This window comes from Chlamydotis macqueenii, chromosome 3, assembly GCF_036417535.1.
Source record: "Chlamydotis macqueenii isolate bChlMac1 chromosome 3, bChlMac1.mat, whole genome shotgun sequence".
In the NCBI taxonomy this organism is placed as follows: Eukaryota; Metazoa; Chordata; class Aves; order Otidiformes; family Otididae; genus Chlamydotis; species Chlamydotis macqueenii.
The window spans coordinates 121,440,418-121,458,585 of NC_141558.1; the positions used below are offsets into that span (position 1 = coordinate 121,440,418).

The window sequence follows — 18,168 nt, forward strand, 5'->3', positions numbered from 1 at the left end:
TCCACTGAACAAAGGGGAGCGACTTCTAGCAGTTTCCCACAGAAGCTGCCACCTTAGGCCCCCCCTCACTAAACAAAACCAGAACACTCACCCCACCCTTTCAGTAAGCTCACGCTCAGCAATATTCTGTTTTATTTTACTATTTCTTTCTTTTCTTTTCCTTCCAGGGGTCTCCAAGGCTTATGACAACATACCATGTCCCAGCCAAGTCCGGGGGGAGGGAGGGGAAGCGGAGCCCTTACTTGGAGATGAGGAAATCTTCCAGCCCCTTAAAGCCAATTCAGTTCCTCTTGCTGGAACTCTTCCCTGATTTCTGATTACAAATGAGATGTTCCTTGGAACTACGGCAAGGGATTTGCAGCTTCAGCAGTAGTAAGACTAAATTAAATTTCCTGGAGTTGAATCTCAAACAATTGTTTACCTGGGCTATTCAGGAGCTGTTCAAAGGTCCTAAGCTGTAACCATACTTATTACCTCCACCGCACTTACAGCTGCTCAAGAATTCCACTTTCTATTGCCTGTTTTGCATTAGCATAAGAGTATAGATTACTTTGACTAGAACAATATTTGTTGTGATTTGCCTTCAAAAAAAAAAAAAACAACAAAACAACAACAACAAAAAAAACCAAATTGTGAATGGTAAATGCATTCCAAATAGGGAGAAAAAGCATGTTCCTATATTTCAGTTCATAAATATGTATTTCATGAAATATAGTGTAAATTGAGGAAAAAAAATACATGTACTGGATGTAGGAAGCCTGTAAACTAATCTGAGAACAGAGGTGAGAGGACTTCTTGCCAAATGTATCTTATTTTGTGGCCTTTGCTGAAGCTGTCTTCATATCGGAGCGATGATTTGTTGTGCTGTTTGCTTAGCATAAGGAAACTCTGATAATGTCTTCCTCCTAGATTAACAGCAATAGTGGAGGCAAGCTGGTGAAACTATGTAGTGGCTTAGAGAAGTCTCAGGGACAGAGGAACTGCACAAAGGATGTGCACGTTTGCATTTTGGGTAGAAATGTGTGGGTTGTCGGGGTAGGGGCTCTGGATAAAATGGGGAATTAGGTGTGCGTCAATCCAGCTGTCTCCATATGTGAAAAGAAAGGAGCCCAATGGTGAGGTGGGTTGGTTTTTTTTTTTTAAAAAAAAAAAAAAAAAATTTTAAAAAAACCAAACAAACAAAAAAAGCCCCTAGAAAATAAAACCAGTTCAATATAGGCTTGAAGCAGCTGATCATTCACTGGGATCTTTTTCACCAAATATCTCTTGGTGCGCAGTTACTATCATGTCCTGTAGTATTTGATGAATTTTGAGTCTGTTACTCAGCACTGGGGCCTCATGCATAATGAGAAGCCTTTGAAAAGCACCCCGGAGTTAAAGAACTGAGTTTTGAGCGCATAAAAGTGTGCCAATGGTATCTACAACAGCAATACTCAGCCTGAATTTCACATGGTTTGCAAGTGAGCTTAAAATAGCACATGTTGGAAACTGGGGGATGAGAAATGTAATTGCCTGTATTCCGCAATGGAGTGGTATGCGGAGCACTTTTGGGTGTCAACAGCAGCTGGTCTGATGTACCCACGTTAGTTTGAAACAATTCCTGAGGACTTCACATGCATCTTGAAATTTAAAGGCAAATAGCAACGGGTGACTAAGGCTAGATCACAGCCTGGTTGTGAACCAAAGCTATTATACAACTCATCTAGTCTTGGGTTGTGTAGATGTGCAGCGCTCGTCTTTCCTTTTCCTTTCAGTGTTGCTGCCCTCTGCATTTTTCTGCATTGGTTTTCTCCTTTGATTTATTTTTCACTTCTGCTACATGTCTCGAGATTGAGTCACACTCATAATCTCTTTGAACTCCCACCTGCAAATTTCCTTCTTCTCAGTTCACTTTCTGGCATGCAGCTGATTCAACTTTCCAGAAGCCTCTCTCGCTTGGGAGAGTGGTGCTTTGCTCTCTTACTGAGACCTCTCTCTATCACTTGTTACCTTTTAACACCATCCACCAAATCATCGCTCGGCTTTTCCATGACCAGTCCATCAGCATTTCGCTCCCTCCCAGCTCTGTACTCGATAGCCTTCCTTCTGCTGATGTTAGTTTTAAGCTCTGGAGCTTTATCCCTTGACTCCCCTCGTGATATCTGCTTTCACATCCCTAAAAACTTCCTACGCTGCTATCACTTCATGCCACAGACTCTCCTAACGCCACTTCTGGTGGACAAGTGTGGAGTCTCTAAACACATACTCATCACCATGCTTGAGGAGGACAATCTTGAAAGGTGCTTCTTGACTCCAGCCAAATCCCTCAGTTTGTTCTCCTGATACCTGCCTCTGCCACTGGGACCTGAATGAGTTGACTGTTCACGGAACAATGTTTTATTTCTGAGCACTGGATTTTTATAGTGATACCATTTATTGTTTGATACCCTCAAGAGACAGCACTGAGGCAACTCAGTTGATGAGATCCTAATGCTCAGACAGACTTTGAAAGCCCTGAACAATGCCATGGCCCCATAATAGCAGCAAAAAGCACCAACCAAGCTAGCCTGAGACAACAACTGGGAATAGAGACAGAAATTCCTGCGGCAGGGAGTTCTGTATAACAACCTTCATGTATATTTGGTAACTGTTCTTTCTCTTGCACAAAATGAGCTGTCTTCACCACTGCACGCTCCTGAGTGGCTAACCCTGTGCTATGCGTGGTGACGCTTTGTCTCGCCTCTTCTGTAATTTTGCACCATGCTCCTGCAGAAAGCCACTCCCAGGCTGAGGGCTGGATGAGGGATGGGGTGGTAGCGTGTGAGACAAGTCTGCCAACTTCTTGGGCAGCCTGGAATGGAGAAGACAAGGGAGCTATGGAGAAGCCAGCAGGCCAAAGGAGCACAAATATTTATTTCTACTCAGCCATCGTGTTGTGTACAGCTGAGGCAGAACTCGTTCCACCTTTCTTTTTGTGGGACAAGATGTAAAGAGACTGAGAGTCTGCAGCCCATTCTGGCTGGGATGAAAAAGCATGGGGCTTTCCGACGGGAACAGAAAACATTAGGCCAATGAGCCTAACTCTACATCATGCTCTGAGCTGATGCAGGAGACAGCCCTGTTCTGCTGGCCAGGTTAGCGTGTTCCCTTTGCAGTCGAGTTCTCTCCCACTTGCTCACAGTTATCCTAATGAACACAGCCAGCAGAAAATGGTCCATACCCTCATGCAGTAGTTACCCAAGTGAGGAGTACTTCTGTACTTCCAGAGAGGCAAGCTAGCAACTGGCTCTAACAGCAGATTAGAGAGATTAGGAGATTAGCGAGAGCTAATCTCTGCAACATAACTGCCAGAAACATAGTTTTACTTTACAGGATGAGTTAGGAATTTCTGACTGTGCTGCTTGGTTGTTTTTGTTTTTTTTTTTTAAATTTATTTTGATGGCTGCTGTTAAGCAAATTGACTGCATGCCTCTCCTTCTTTTAGAGATGCAGTTTTATTTACAGCTGTTCATGGGAATCCTGCTCATTGCCTGTGCTGCCTTCTATGACTAGCTTTACCACTGTTATTTTTGTTATTAATCATCTGCAGCCAGCAGGAGTTTTATGCTGACAGGCAAAAATTATATGCTGATATTAAGAATTCCAAGACAGTTGAGATTTGAAATAGTATCTCACTTGCCTGTAAAGTCTTTTTTTTATACTGAACTATTAAAATGATAGACATACCCATATTTTCTCAATGTAAGCAACTTGTCATAAACTACTTGTGCACAACCACATTCATACAAATAATATGTTCAGTAGTAGTATTTGAAAATAGTATCTCACTAAATATATCTACTTGTTTTGCATTTGTCTTGGTCATCCACTAAATATCACACTTACGTTTGGATGTGTAGCTACAGCTAAAAAGAGTTCGCTGCACACAATGTCCTGCAGGCAGTGGTGGTGTCTTTAAGAACATGACTGCACAGGCTTTCCCCAGCCATATTCCACTTCGGTCTCTTCATACCTAGGCAAATCCAGGCACGGAAATGCTATATGACACACATTAACAAGGGTGAAACTTGGTTCTTATTACAAGAAATGATAAACCAGAAGGAAAGAACCCAGGTTGAAGCTCAGATTCTGGAGTTCAAGACTTGCAGTTTAAAAAAAAAAAAAAAAAAGTATGTTTGAAAACAAATTTTTCAAAGTAGCTGCACTCTTGTGCCAGACAGCTCTTGAAGTCTCACAACATTAAAATAAATTTGATGAATGGGGACTATCAAACCAGAAGCTAACTTAATTTACAGTGTTTGTCTAGGCCGGTGTTGTCCTCTCCCCTAAGGGGGACATACATCACCACACTGGACAATCAGGGAGTGAATGGCATTGCTAGAAAACTTTCCCTGTCATGTGCCAGCAGCAATTAGTTGAGGTCCTGAAACACAAGGGACTTTTAATGTTAGCTAACTAGACTCTTCTCACAACCTCTGTAAATATAGTTCTTAAGTTTCCAAGGATAATTGGGCTAGAGGGTTCCACAGGCTATTTGCACATTGCGGAGTATTTAATATCTGTGTGCTGCTTTCTCTCTCTCTTTTTTTTTTTTTTTTTTTTTTTTTTCCTCCCCCCTGTAGTGTGAATGTTCTTATCCTGTGAAAGAACAGGTTCACTTCTCCATGCTTCTTGCTGCTTTAGATAGATAGATTTTTTTTTTTTTTTAATGGCACTCCCTCCCACTTCTTTCCTCTCTAACATTCCCAGTATTTCCAGTATCTGCTTTCACAAAATTTATCACCTGTTACTACCTTTTTAAAGCTTCAAATTTGGCTGCCTTCTCTGCTGCCAAGCATTTTGCAGAGCTAATGAGCAGAACTCAAGACGTGCTGAGTCCCTAGTGAGCGAGTAGGAAGTTTTGCACATTCTTGCAAGTGTATGAGAGAGGAGATGAAAGCAGTAAGCTAGACAATAGCAGTCCTGGCTGTAAATTCTGTACTCTGTTGCATCTGCAGACAACCAAAACCACTGGTGTCTTAAATAATTTTGGAACGCTAACTTTGTATTTCATACCCTTTTCGTAGAAAGGGTAGCACTTCTATCTTTCAGGAAGAAGTTTTATATTGGGGAGAAAAATAGCCTTATAAAGACACACCTCCTCAAAGAAAAAGGACATGTGTGTGTCACAACAGTGGTGATTCCATTAACTGCACCGAGCCAGCTCCAAGACTTAGAATCACATGAGGATAAACCTTTTCCTAGACTAAGCCCTTAACAAAAGATTGTGTGTAAGCAACATAATCTACAGAGGAAAAACTTGCTACAACTCTTTTTCTTTTTTAATCATAACTGAGATTTGCTGAGCACTGCATGATTTCTTCCTTCTGGAGGAGTAGCCTTTTAGATCTTTGTCCCCTCAAAACAAGTGCTGAAGTAGCTTCTTCCAGATGGTGTGCTTATTCCGTAGTTTTTTTATTAAAGGGGGTTGTGAAGCTTTCTGACTGGCCTTTAAGCATGAAGCGTTCACGGAGCAATTCTTGCTTTCTTACTAGCTCCTCTGTTGCGGCGTCAGGGGCCCAAATCTACAAAATAAAGGTATGTGTAGTTAATTTGGGCATGACTTCTGCAACTGAAGCATTAAGAAGATACTGTTAGCCAAACAGAGCCATGTTCTAGTGTTCCTTTCCACCCCGAGACATAGAAGAAAAATTGTGCAGCCTCCCAGCAGAAGACACCACAGCAATTTGTCTATGTATAAGCAGAGCATCGTCTTGTTGCTAATTGTTTAGAATGACTGACTCGGGCCCAAACTCCTCAGAGTGCAAAACAGTAACTAGCTGTAGAGTCACTGGCAGCGTAGCCATATTCCCCTGAGACCATTGCAGAAACTAGCACAAATCAGGGTTAGCGAAATGGTAAACAAACTCTAACCAAAACTTCTCAGTCAGCAATGGTATTCTTTTTTTTTTTTTTTTTTTTTTAAGGAGACAAAAAATTTTTTAAAATACTTATCTGTGATTATTTCTTTCTGTTTCTTGGTTATTTGCTGATGAGTATTAACAAGCCTCTGACACAAAAATTATATTTCCAGTGTTCAAACTCTAGGAAGTCAATATCTAGTGTACTGTGATCCATTTAGTTCAGTAACTGTCACTGACATTAGTAATCATGTGATAACTAATTGAGAAGGCAAGGTAGAACTTGGTGTGAGTCCTGTGTACGAGGACTCCTGTACTTTAAGTGAAGGAATGTAAAAATCCATACCACGAACATAGTTGCATTTCTGTTTTACTGTGGCTCCACACTAATCCTATTTTAAAACCTGATTAAGAGCTTGATTTCCATGATAATTTGTTTTATACAAATATGTGTGTATGTATGTAATACATATACACAAATATAGGAACCCTTTAGTTCATTGTTCTTTTGTGGCAATCTCTCTAGCCTGTGTCATGCCATCTATAAGCTAGTTGAATTGCGAAGTCATTTCATCAGATTGTTTTGGTTTCTGATCTACAGCAAGGTCTACCTTTAAATTGATGTGAAACTGCGCTCATGTTTTTGCTGTTTGTACGTACTTTTCTGGGTTTGAATGCGATGTTATCTTTCTTGACAGCACCGCTGGTTATCAAAGAGTTCAAATGAACGACGCTGTCCTTAGGGGAATGCATTGGGTTTTCAAGAACGGATTTTTCTTCAACTGGCAGAGATGTCTGTAAAGACCAAGAGAGAAGTAGTTATCAGTTATACAAATATACCGCGTTCAGAAGCAAGGCACACATCCTGCATCTTCAGATACTTCTGCTATCTATTTACTGTGGGTGTAATTTCTTAATCTGTTCAGAATCTGGTTTTCTTAAAGCTGATATTTGTTTTATAACCAAGATTTCAGAGGGAAACCCTTGAAAAGGTAGGGGATGACTCTCCTTGAACACTTAAACATGAACTGCTCTAAGACTCACAAGACAATCACCTAGTACCACTGCTGATCCCAGCCTATGCTGGGTGATGAATAAATAAGGTTGTCCACCTGAAGTGGTTGTCCTCCTGCCCATGAAAGCCCTACACTATCCCTGACAGATTCAAAACATTCTTGAAAGAGGGAAACCAACATTTGGCTACTGGAACATATTTACTACACCATTCAGGGCAGGACCGCTGAAGGATGCTTCCAGCAATGCAGATCCAATTGCATTTTCTCTTTAAATAGCATCCTGGGTCTGACTAACAAGTACCACTGGTAAATCAGGCAGATCTCATCCACAATAAGACAACCAGGATGTGGTCACAGAGGCTGATGTCAGCTGGGAACTAGGACAATCATAAGGTGCTCAAGGCTCCCAAGGGGCGCAGGAAAGGCTTTCAGGAGTACAACAACCAAACATTAGTGTGGGGTTTGAGAACTAGGATTCCGATCAACAGTAGAAGAGGAAGGATGTGAGACAAGCTGGAATACGAGAAAGCCTGATATCACCTCCGTGAGTTCAATTAGCAGAATAAAAAGACCTTTCTACTAATTTGAAGGCTCTTGGTCTTATCCTGTGAAGAAACAGGTGCTCCCTGTATGAAATTACAGTTATCAGTTGTTCAGTATTTATCACAACAGAGTTGGCTGATCATATACTTCAGGAGGAAGGTGAAAAGAAGAGGAAATATTATTCTGTGACCTGTCAGTCATGCAGGATATAATTCATGAGTAGGACTGGGGAAGACATGAAGTTCATATAATTAACAAGTCAAAATTTCAATCAATGAACAAGTAGTACTGGCAAGAACAAGTACTGACTTCTGAAAATGCTCACTTTAACAAAACTGCTGATTTATAGCTTTAGAGAGACACAGGGGGCAAATAAACAAAAGAAGCACTCCACTAACTATTAGCAAATCAATCCTTTGTTACCACCTCTCGTACATCTTTTTTCTCAGCTTGTACCTTTACAGGCGTCAGTGTAGAACGTGACTTTGGCTTCACAACTTTTTCTTTCTCTGCTGCTTGTTTTTCTGGTACTTCTGGCAAATTGTCCAGGTTATTTTGGAGCAGATCAATTATTTGAGAATTTGCAAATACTTTAGCAATATCAAGAGCAGTCTTTCCTGTATTTAAAAAAATAAATACCTGCATAAGCCATGAAAATGAACCTTGGAACTTGTTATTGCGAATGGATAATGACACTACAGTCAACTGAATTTAATTAGGCCTCTCTTTTATTAACCATTCAGTGTGCCTGATACTGGTGTGAGGACTGGCAGTCATCAGCGCTGCTTGCAGAAATAAAGCCTTGCAGAGACGAAGCTTGAAACCAAACATTGCAGGAATTTCTGGAGCGGTTGCTTTGCTCTTAATGTCCTGGTATTTGCAGGTTGTAACTTTGACCTTGGAGAGCTGAGAGCATTTAGCACTAGGAGATGGCTAGCATAGTGCAAGGTTAGGAATGTAGACCAAGTTACTCTAAGTATCTACCTCTTCCAGTGCTTTCTCTTTGGCTGGCAAGGGAAAGCTCCATGGCTTAAATGGGGTGGAACACCTTTAGTGTTTAATAAAGGAAAAACACTCTTGGATCTTACGAGATGAAACCCTGTGGCTGTAAAGTAGTTGTGAGACTAAACTGCCGTGTGAATTAGAATTTCACATGGTAACAGAAATGGAGAATACACATCCCTTCTCCAAGCAGGAGTTCACTTACTAGGCGTTTTGGGAAGGAAAGTCTCAATATGTAGCAGTGTTGCTTCCCATGTGAGAGCAAGAGCTTAAAATGTGGTAAGTGTTAACTGTTTAAATTACTCTGAAAATAGAGGAAATAATACTGAGGGGGGATCTGCGGCAAGGAGGTAACACTTCAATACCAATTCAGATTTGTTTTCCTGTTAAGTCACTTTTTTCTCAGGAGGTAATATTTACATATTAAGCAGCAAGAAATTTTTTTAACCAATGCTCCCTCTGCATAAAAAAATAAGTTATTTAAATGAGTGGCTGAGTACACACTGGCTACAACTAAAACCTAATTTTCCATCAAACAGTATTAACAACTAGCTAGACTTTTTTTTTTTCCGAAGACACTTAACTCTGTATATATCCTGTGAGGAGCAACAGCCTCCTTAATCATGTAATTAATCATGTTACTTTATTTTCTAGATGCTTAAAACCCAGAAAAGCCAACTGCTTAGAATAGTGACTCAGTGCTGTAGAAAAATAATTGAACCTCTTACCTTCATCCTGATAGCATTCATAAATTCAGAACATCTCTCAAAGTGTTCCAAGAACTTTGGTCTTTTTAATAAAACATGTATACACATAAGGAAACAAGCCTTTTGGGGAGAAATTTATATTTACCATTGCTGTTTGTTGTTTCGATGTCAGCGCCTGCATTGATTAAAAAATAGACTATATCCAATCTGCAGATCTCAATGGCTCTCATTAGGGGGGTTGCATTGCCTATTGCAGGTGCATCCACATCTGCTCCAGCCTTCACCATCAGTTCCGCAATATCTAGGTGTCCGTTATAGCATGCGTGATGGAGGGGAGTCCACATGAAATTGTCTGTTGCGTTTACATCAGCCCTACAAAAAAAACAAGAGAAGTTGTGGCAGATGAAGCTGGTGACTAGATACAGGAACATCCACACCTCCAAGTACACTTGATAATTACTACCCACTGCAATGGTATATTCAACATAAATCTTTTCATATCGCTGCTACTACTCTGAAACAATTTTAGTGCCTGCTTGTCATGGAATGTTAATTGTAAAAGTGTGCTGGGGGTTGATCATATTCCCCTCTAAGCCAACACATCCTCTATGTGGAGGTTTTCACAGGTACAGAGATAAAAAGGCATTCAAATAGCTTAGTCCTGTAAAATGCTGCTAGTATTTGTGCTCCAGCTTCAGTAAGAATGGCAAAAAGCCGGTTAAGGTATTGAAAAAAGAATGCTTCTGGGCCAAGAACAGGTGTTCTAAAACGTGGCAAAATTGCCTACTGTCCAACTTACAAATGAGTCGGAGGTCTATCTCAGAAAATCTGAGGATTTAAAACTTTGAGCAACTGTGCTGCTGCACTAGATCTATGTCTGCTTCCAGGTTAAAATTGGCATGTTCCAGAGAATGCAAGGGCCAGTTTGCGGGAAACATTTCCAATATGCTGCCTTTGGATAAAGCTGAGGGGAAAAGTATTATCAGCCTTTTAGCAATGGGCTGCCTTGGGAGCTTTTAGGCTGGGGTCATGCAAGCAAGGCTCTTGTTCCCAAGAGCCACTAGAGCCCCTCAGTGGTGTGAAATGGGAAGAAATATGGTTCCCCTCATCTTTGAAGAAAGCACAGTCCATTACCAGATCTGGGATCTCTCGTGTGTGCCGTGCGTAGGTTCAGAAGAGGTAAAAACCTCATGAGGGGATTCCCCAGTACTCAAAGTGAATTACTTTCCATTGTATTCAGGACAGCCTAGAAGTCCGGAACTGAGTTAGGATCACTGTCCCATTTACACTAGGGACAAAGAGCTGAGGCCTTCCTAAAAGGCATGGAGGGAGGGAGAAGGAAGAAAAAATTAGGAAGGAAGCTGCTTCCAGGGATAGCTTTTTGCTTTGCTGGTCAGATCGTTAATATTAACTCTAGATCAAAAGAACAGACTCATCTGTTCATCTTTTCTTGTTTAAATTTTCAATCTTTTCCAGAATTCTACCTTTGGTGAGATCTTTTTGCAGTAAATTTCCCAGACCTAGCAGTTTTACCTTTGTTATCTTTCAGTTGTTTAGCCATTATGGTTTATTTGTATGCAGTTGTAATTTTCTTTATATTTCTCATTAAAATAAGTGGTTTCAGTTATCCGACTTTCTCAATCTAGCCTCCGTGCCTGTACTGATACTCTGTCTGCCCCTGAATCCTTTTTTGCTAAATTCATTCTTTCAGAAACAAACCAATCAAAGGCAACAGGAAAAACACAGCACTGACCAACATTCTTCAGCATTTTCTCCTGATCAAACATTGAATTTGCCTTTAGCCCAAATTTAACTTCTGAGTCTTTCTGGAACAAGACAGAAAGTAGATACCACCAATTTATGTTTAAACCTCAGCATTTTCTACAGCACTGGATAAATGTTTTGCCTTCTATTTGATATGGATTTGTGAAACTGTACTGAACAGGCTATATTGTAAAAAGTATTTTAACAATACTGAACAGGCTATATTGTAAAAAGTATTTTAACTCCCATACCAAACTTGAAAGTATCTGAAAGTCCCCGTTGTTGAAAGATGCAAAGCTAAACACTGTGCTGATAACTTTCCTCTCCACTTTCTGATTTCCGTCAATTTAAAAATCTCAGAATTGGTACTATATTTTTAAACTAAGTTATTACGTTTCTAGGTCTAACTGTTAAATATGGTAAGATATGACCCCAGTATTGTCTCGTGAGGCTTGATGAAAGCAGTGGACATTAATTTGCTAGATAAATTTGCTACCTCTTGCATCCTTATCTTTGGAAGACCTGAATATACACATTTACAGAACTTTTCATATGTTCCAGGAATGTCAGTGTAATTACCAGGGTGTGTAAAGAACCACGTGCTGCAGCAATGACTACAGCCACTTATCCTAAGAAATTAATGTTAAAATTAATTCTAGCTATAGGTGGAGAACAAAGCTAATGTAAATATCCTTGGAAAATGTTCATTTAAGCATTTATCTCAATGACTATAGGACTACAGCAGTCTGACAATAAAAAAGAGATTACGCTATTATACAAGTATGACTGAATCTTTCTCAAATTGCTTTCATTTTTAAGCTGTCATTGAGATTTTTCACAAGTGTGTCTGTAGGCTACAAAATTGCTGAAGCATTTCTAAAGTGAGGAACAGGCTAAATAGCAGCACGGCTTCTGGTGTAAATCCTGCTGCCTCAGCCTGCTGAGCCTGCAGAGGAAAGTGATTATAAGGCTCATCCCCTTAACGTATTTGCATGCAAAGGCCCTGGCATGTGGAACGGGGAAGTCAGGGATTGCCTTGATGATTCAGCTAAGAGCACCTTGATGACTTCAGGCAAGTCACTTAGGCCAGATTTCCCCTAAATTATTCATCTGAATTTTGAGAGTTCTGTTTTGAGGATGCACTACTTGAGACGTGGGTATGAACTAACTGCAGTTCCAAGAGACTGGATTTGTAGGTATGCTGCATCTGACCAAAATGGCAACAGCCCAGACACCAAAAATTTCAGACCTGGGGAACTGACCTCTTGGGTGTTTCTATTTCCCTGTTACTAAAATGTGAAAAATAATAAACTAACCCTCTAAGTCAGGATCTTATGGAACTAACTTTAATACTAAACATTATGTAAAGAAAAAACAAACCATAGTCTGTTGCATTCAAATGTTTACTGGAAATTTATGCTTTTGAAAGTACTTCTAAAATAGCAGTTTACAAAAAAAAAAACCAAACAACAAACAACCCCAAAGAACAAAAAAAACCCCCTCTGAAATTCTTACCCCTTTTCCAGAAGATACTGCACAATGTCTATGTTCCCACTTGCACATGCAGCCATTAAAGGTGTTTTGTAATATTTATCTTTTACGTCTACAGGCACACCCTCCTCAAACGCGGTCTGCAGAGACAGAATGTCTCCTGCTCTGACAAGGTAGTTAATATTCATGTACGTTTTCCTTGGCTCGTCTATATACCAGGCACGGTCGTCGTGCACGGGATGGGAAGATGCGTGGTCTCGGTTAAAATGATAGCCATCGTCAATGCTCTGAATGGCCTCAATCATGTACTCAGGAAAGCCATCTTCCCTACGTGGACATGCGCTCCTCGGAATAACACAAATCGGCACGGGGACGGCGATGCCTCTTTTGCCTCTTCCTTTCTTCCCTTTTTTCCCCTTCTTCCCTTTGGGTCCAAAGGACGCTATAAGACAGGTTTTCTGCAGGTATTTAGAGCCTTTAAAAAATTCTTCTATGTTGATTCCCTCAGGGTCAGATCCTTCATTCATTTGAGCAATAGTTTGTATTTGTTTGACATCCACAAAGGGACACTGCTGCTGAATAACGGATATAAAATCATCTTTAGCTACCGTCCCATCTCCTTGGTCGACGGCCTCGAATGCCTTGCAGAGGGCAGCCTGGTGCTCTAAGGACCAGTCGTACAGCCTCAGTGCCCAGTGGGGGTTGTCTGCCTCAGCCTTAGATCTGGACTGTTTCATAAAGGTATTTTCAACTTTACGCAATTCTGCTGCTGCTGCTTTAAAACCGCCTTTCTTGGCAACGGCTCTTGGGGTCATTTTTAACAGGTTTGTCCATGTAGGATCACAGCCTGAAAATATGGACACAATTTCACTGATAATGCAGTGGAATTCCTAATTAATTATAAGAGACTTGTAACATACATGCAATTAATTGCCACAGGTCTACAATTTTACACTGTCTTAACTATAAATAGTGATAGTGAATGGAACTGCTTTATTGGTCTCAAAGTGGAAGGTTAACAATGTCTCCGTATTTGTTTCCCAAAGGAAGATTCATTGGGAAACCCATGCTCTACTTATCTGTTCACTCATGAATATGTATAGAAAGGCAGAAGTTTAGTGAAAATTTTACATTTTTACTTAGTGGTGAGCAAGGTTAACAGGAAACAAACTAAGATTAAAATATCACTTGTGTTCCATACCCCAACCTTGCAATTTGGCAATGACAGGTAGTTAAATGTTTGAATCACAAGAACAGAAGGTAGGATTTTGCATCGTCCTTTTGAATCAAAGGTTGAAGTGTTATCATCATCTGATTAAGTTAGAAAATGTTCACAGCTGCTTTGGAGTATGTTTGAATGCCCAGGTGTGCCAAGTTTTCTCCATGACTACACTGTGATATTTTTTTTTTAATTATCAGCAAACCAGAAATTAATTTTCTATTGGAAGTTTAAGTGCAATACTTCTAAAACAACTAAAACCAGAACCACTTAATACAGTCTAGTTCTAAATTTTGGTTTCTGGTGTTTTCTTTGAGAGATGTTTTCTCTCATCTTAGCAACTTGAGTAGAAATAACTCACAATAGCCTATGTTAGGCACTTCTTAATGAGAACTGTGTTTGCCACATGATACCCCAGAGAGTCAAATCCTTCATAAAAGCCAAGTGAAATATTACCCACAGCCCAGAAAAAGAACATACATGATAGTTGCAAAGTAACTTATTTTAATGTACCTCTTTGTCCTATAAACTTGCAGTAATTTGCAAATCCTCCCTCTGCAGCATAATGAAGTGGCGTGTTACCATTCATAGCAATCAGGCCCAAGTCTCCATTATACGCTGAAATAATCCGCAAAATCTAGAAAAACAAAGACAGTACCACCAAAAATCTTGTCTTTTTCTTAAGATGGGGAAGTGTGAGAATGAGTTACAAATAAATGCAATATCATACCCAGTTAATATAGTGAACTTTTCTCCCATGCCCGGATGATCAATGTGCACGGAACGTCTGTTTTCTATAGTACTGTGCTTAACTCTGGAAATAGAAACCTTGGGCAGCTGTAGACATGAGGGAAAATCTTCAAGCCTGCCAGCCTACTGCAGGCCGCTGTCTTAAAGTAACTCTGACCTTGCAGGCACAATCAAAACTGCGTAATTTTATATACTTTGCAGATTATGTGGCAGATAAGGAAGAAAGTCCCTACCTGCAGCTGTTTGCATCTGCCCTTCTTACAAGGGCAATGTTTCATCCATGCTACACAGCTGTGACATGCTACATGCTGAGAGGAACAAGCTCTGTAATGGAGCTGTCCACACCAGCCAGCCACACTAGCATAGACACTCAGAGGAACCTTGGCAAAAAAGGCTCTGCAATTACAAGAGAGATTCTACCACTGCTGGATTCCCTTTGATACTTAGAAAGAAGCTGCTTTTGATTGCTGATTATTATGCTTTGATCAGCTGAGATACTAGACTAAAAAAAAAAAAAAAACAAAAAAAAACCCAAAAACCCCAAAACAACAACAACAAAACCCCCCACCAACAACAAAAAAAAATTCCAACAAAATCACCCAACCTCAGAAAACAAACAAAAACACCACCCCAGCTTTGGCTTTGCAGCAATGCTTTAATACCACAAATGATGATACCTCAAAAAAGCCTCCTTTGGCTGCAAAATGTGCAGCGCTGTGCCTTTCAAGGTCAAATAGGTTAACATCGACTCCTCTCTCAAGTAGAGCACGCACCAGCTCGAGAACGCCTTCTCTTGCCGCTTCCATTAAGGCTGTGCGACCTGTAGCCTGCAAGGTAGCAAGAAAACAATTCAGAATTTTTGTATGCCAGTTCAGGTTGGAACAGTACGATCTGATTGTTGCAAGGTGACATAGAACTGAAGGTCTCCTTTTGGGTTTTACCAAAAAAATGAAACAACTCTAATAGCTCCAAAGATATTTGTAGGTAAATTTTAAGAATCTAGTCATAATGCCGCTAAAATACGAGTAGTCAAATCCCAGCGATTCAAGTACATTAGTAGCTCGAGTCCCTTGAAGAGTCCCCATGCAAATAAATTCCTTAGTTAAGGAATTCTTTATTGTTACATGCTCTCATGCATGTCTACAAAATTTAAAACAAAATACCACCTCTGTCATGAAAAAGCATGAGGAGCTATGGCTAGAGGAGTGCTATGGGGAAGGCAGAGTAACTAGGAAATTTCACTACTGTTCTGTCTGAGAGGAAAAGTTCACATTCTAAACATCTTTATCTAAATAGCACGTTTGATTAGCAGTACCTATGTTCCTTATAATGGCTGACTTTGGTAGATCTGGTGACCTTCCCAAGAACAGAGCACACCTTGGATCAGGAATGACTGCTATGAACATGTCTGCCCACAGCAACGCTTAGAGTATCTGACTTGCCGCTCTGCAGAGGGGCAGAGAGAGCAGGGAGCCATGGGCATTGTTCCACTGAACCATACTTTCTTCCCCGACACCTGTCTTTCTCTGGGCCTGGCAAACCATTCCTATTATGTGACCAGGAACGTGCCCATCATATTACCAAAAAAATGCAGGTGTCTCATACTGCAGGTACACTGAGTGCATGAAGCAGAAACGTGCATGAGAGGATGGGGTAAGAATGTTCAAGCATTGGTTTTTGCAGGATACTGCAAAACTAGGACCAAAGCAAAAGCCATGGGTAGCTTTAAGGGAAAGTCCGAGTTCGTTGACTCGATCAACAGCACAGAGCTTCAGTCCTTCAGGTCTTTGTTAAATTAAGGAAGTAAATAAACAAATTACGAAGACAGATGTACAAAAGAGAAGAGTTTTTCGTGTCTTGTCCTGGCCTTGATTCCCCATCAGATTTTTCATGCTGGACTCATGTTTTAGTGTACGTTATTTCAACCCTGAAAACCTCGGGGCACATCCAAGTGAAGTACAGTGAACTGCATCTCCTAAGAGGTGGCCCAGTTACATTTTCATTTTGTAAAATATTTGCAGTCTAATCTAGAAAAATCTAAATTGGGATATGTGGTTCAAGCAGAAGACTTAAATCCCTGCTCCTGCAGAAAAGGCTGATACAGAAGAAGGGAATAGGCATGGCCACAGAGTTAAGAACTTGTCACCGTTTTATTATTTTAATGTGAGGATTTGAGATCATATACTCTAGTCATCTGGTAACTATTCTATACCCCTGTATATATGTTCTTAGTTACAGAAATATCCATACTGGGTCTCTTGCATTGGGATTTGCTCCTCTTTCCAACAAATTCAGACATATTTCTTTAATAGCATGAGCTTGCTCACAGGCTTGTAGAAACATGGGCTTCCCATCAGTAGTACAGTTGTTAACATCTGCACCATAATCCAAGGCAATTTGAGTGCAGTGGTAGTGCCGTCTTGTAGGTAGAATGCAGTAAAACAAAACACCTACAAAGAAAAACAGCAGGGATTATGGTGCAATATAAAATTATTAGAAAGGTTACTTAGGCTGTAAGCTTTACAGCTCAGTGGACAAACTCCTTCAATAGGGACCCAATAACTTCTCTTCGCATATCTTCATGCAAAAACAGACTTCTAGTTTCGGGCCTTTGAACTTGGAGACTAAACCAGAACTGAATATGTGACAGGAGGAACATGATTCTCAATTGCAAGTTATCCTTCAGCTATGTACTGCAGAGACCTATGATTTAAAGGCCTAGACTGTTCAGGGAGAATTATCTTCCTTTTCAGTGAAGCTCTTGTGCCAAATAGCTTCTGTTGAGCTGCAAGGGTTATCCTTAACCACGGTTTCTCTCTGCAGACTGGACACAACATACATAGCAAGTGTGTAATGCAGTAAGGGGTCACTTTACGGTATTTCTGGTCTGATGAGCTTCCCTTTTCCTTACCTTTCCCTTCATTATCCACAACAGTCATGTCTGCTTTAGCTTGTGCTAATAAATCCAAAACCAACTCATGGCCTAGCTCAGCTGCCCTCATTGCTGGAGTACGTCCCATTTTGTCCTGGACATCTGGGTGAGCTCCTTGTTCCAGCAAGAAGCTGCACATGTCAGTGTCATTTTTAACACAGGCCAAATGAAGGGCACTATATCCTTCCATAGGCTCAGTGAAATTAATGAGATCTGGGAATCCATTCTGGACCAGCTTTTCTATTTGCTTCTTGTCTTTCTGGTGAATGCACTGAAGAAGTTTGTACATCTGTAAGTTTCGAAGTCTGTTATCTACTGGTAACATCCTGGAATAAGAAAAAATGACTTCTTTCAAGGAAGTAGTTTCTGCATGGGGAGAGAAGAAAACATGTAAACTTAGAGATGAGATTTATAATTACAAGCCAGTAAGAACAGGAATCAAACTACATTCAAGGCATGAAATATCCACTTTAACTTGACACAGCACTAAGCTTTGAATGAATTTATCTCATTTAGTATATACAGCATATACGGAGACTATATAAACACATGTAGCACCTTATAAAATTGTTCTTTCTAGTTTTCACACTTTTCTGAGGAACTCTGATTCAAGGTGAAAACTAAGTTAGGAAACTGTAAGGCAACTGCTTTCTATGCAAGGAACTGTTATAATCTGCAATTACTTGGAAGCCTAAGGGGAAGCGATCATCTGGCATTTTAGTACTTCACAGGGAAAAAAAAAAAAAAAAAATCACAAGTCACGGTGTCCTCTGCACTTGATGAAACATAAAATTGATACTAGCATTCACCTCAGCAGTACCTGAGCACCTTTTTTTTTTTTTTTTGGTAGCTGATGCATGAACTT

At 40.3% G+C, this 18,168-nt stretch overlaps 1 protein-coding gene across 1 annotated transcript; it reads right to left on the reverse strand.

Annotated features, from left to right (window-relative positions):
- Positions 1-5,417: 5,417 nt before the first annotated feature.
- On the reverse strand, positions 5,418-17,661 carry ANKEF1 (ankyrin repeat and EF-hand domain containing 1). Its single transcript, XM_086745200.1, has 9 exons — positions 17,283-17,661; positions 16,622-16,821; positions 15,049-15,198; positions 14,135-14,258; positions 12,427-13,249; positions 9,293-9,519; positions 7,895-8,055; positions 6,540-6,674; positions 5,418-5,543 (listed from the first exon to the last, which is right to left on the reverse strand). Exons 1-9 carry the CDS (start codon positions 17,626-17,628, stop codon positions 5,418-5,420), a joined length of 2,292 nt encoding a protein of 763 aa, XP_086601326.1. The 5' UTR covers positions 17,629-17,661.
- Positions 17,662-18,168: the final 507 nt, after the last annotated feature.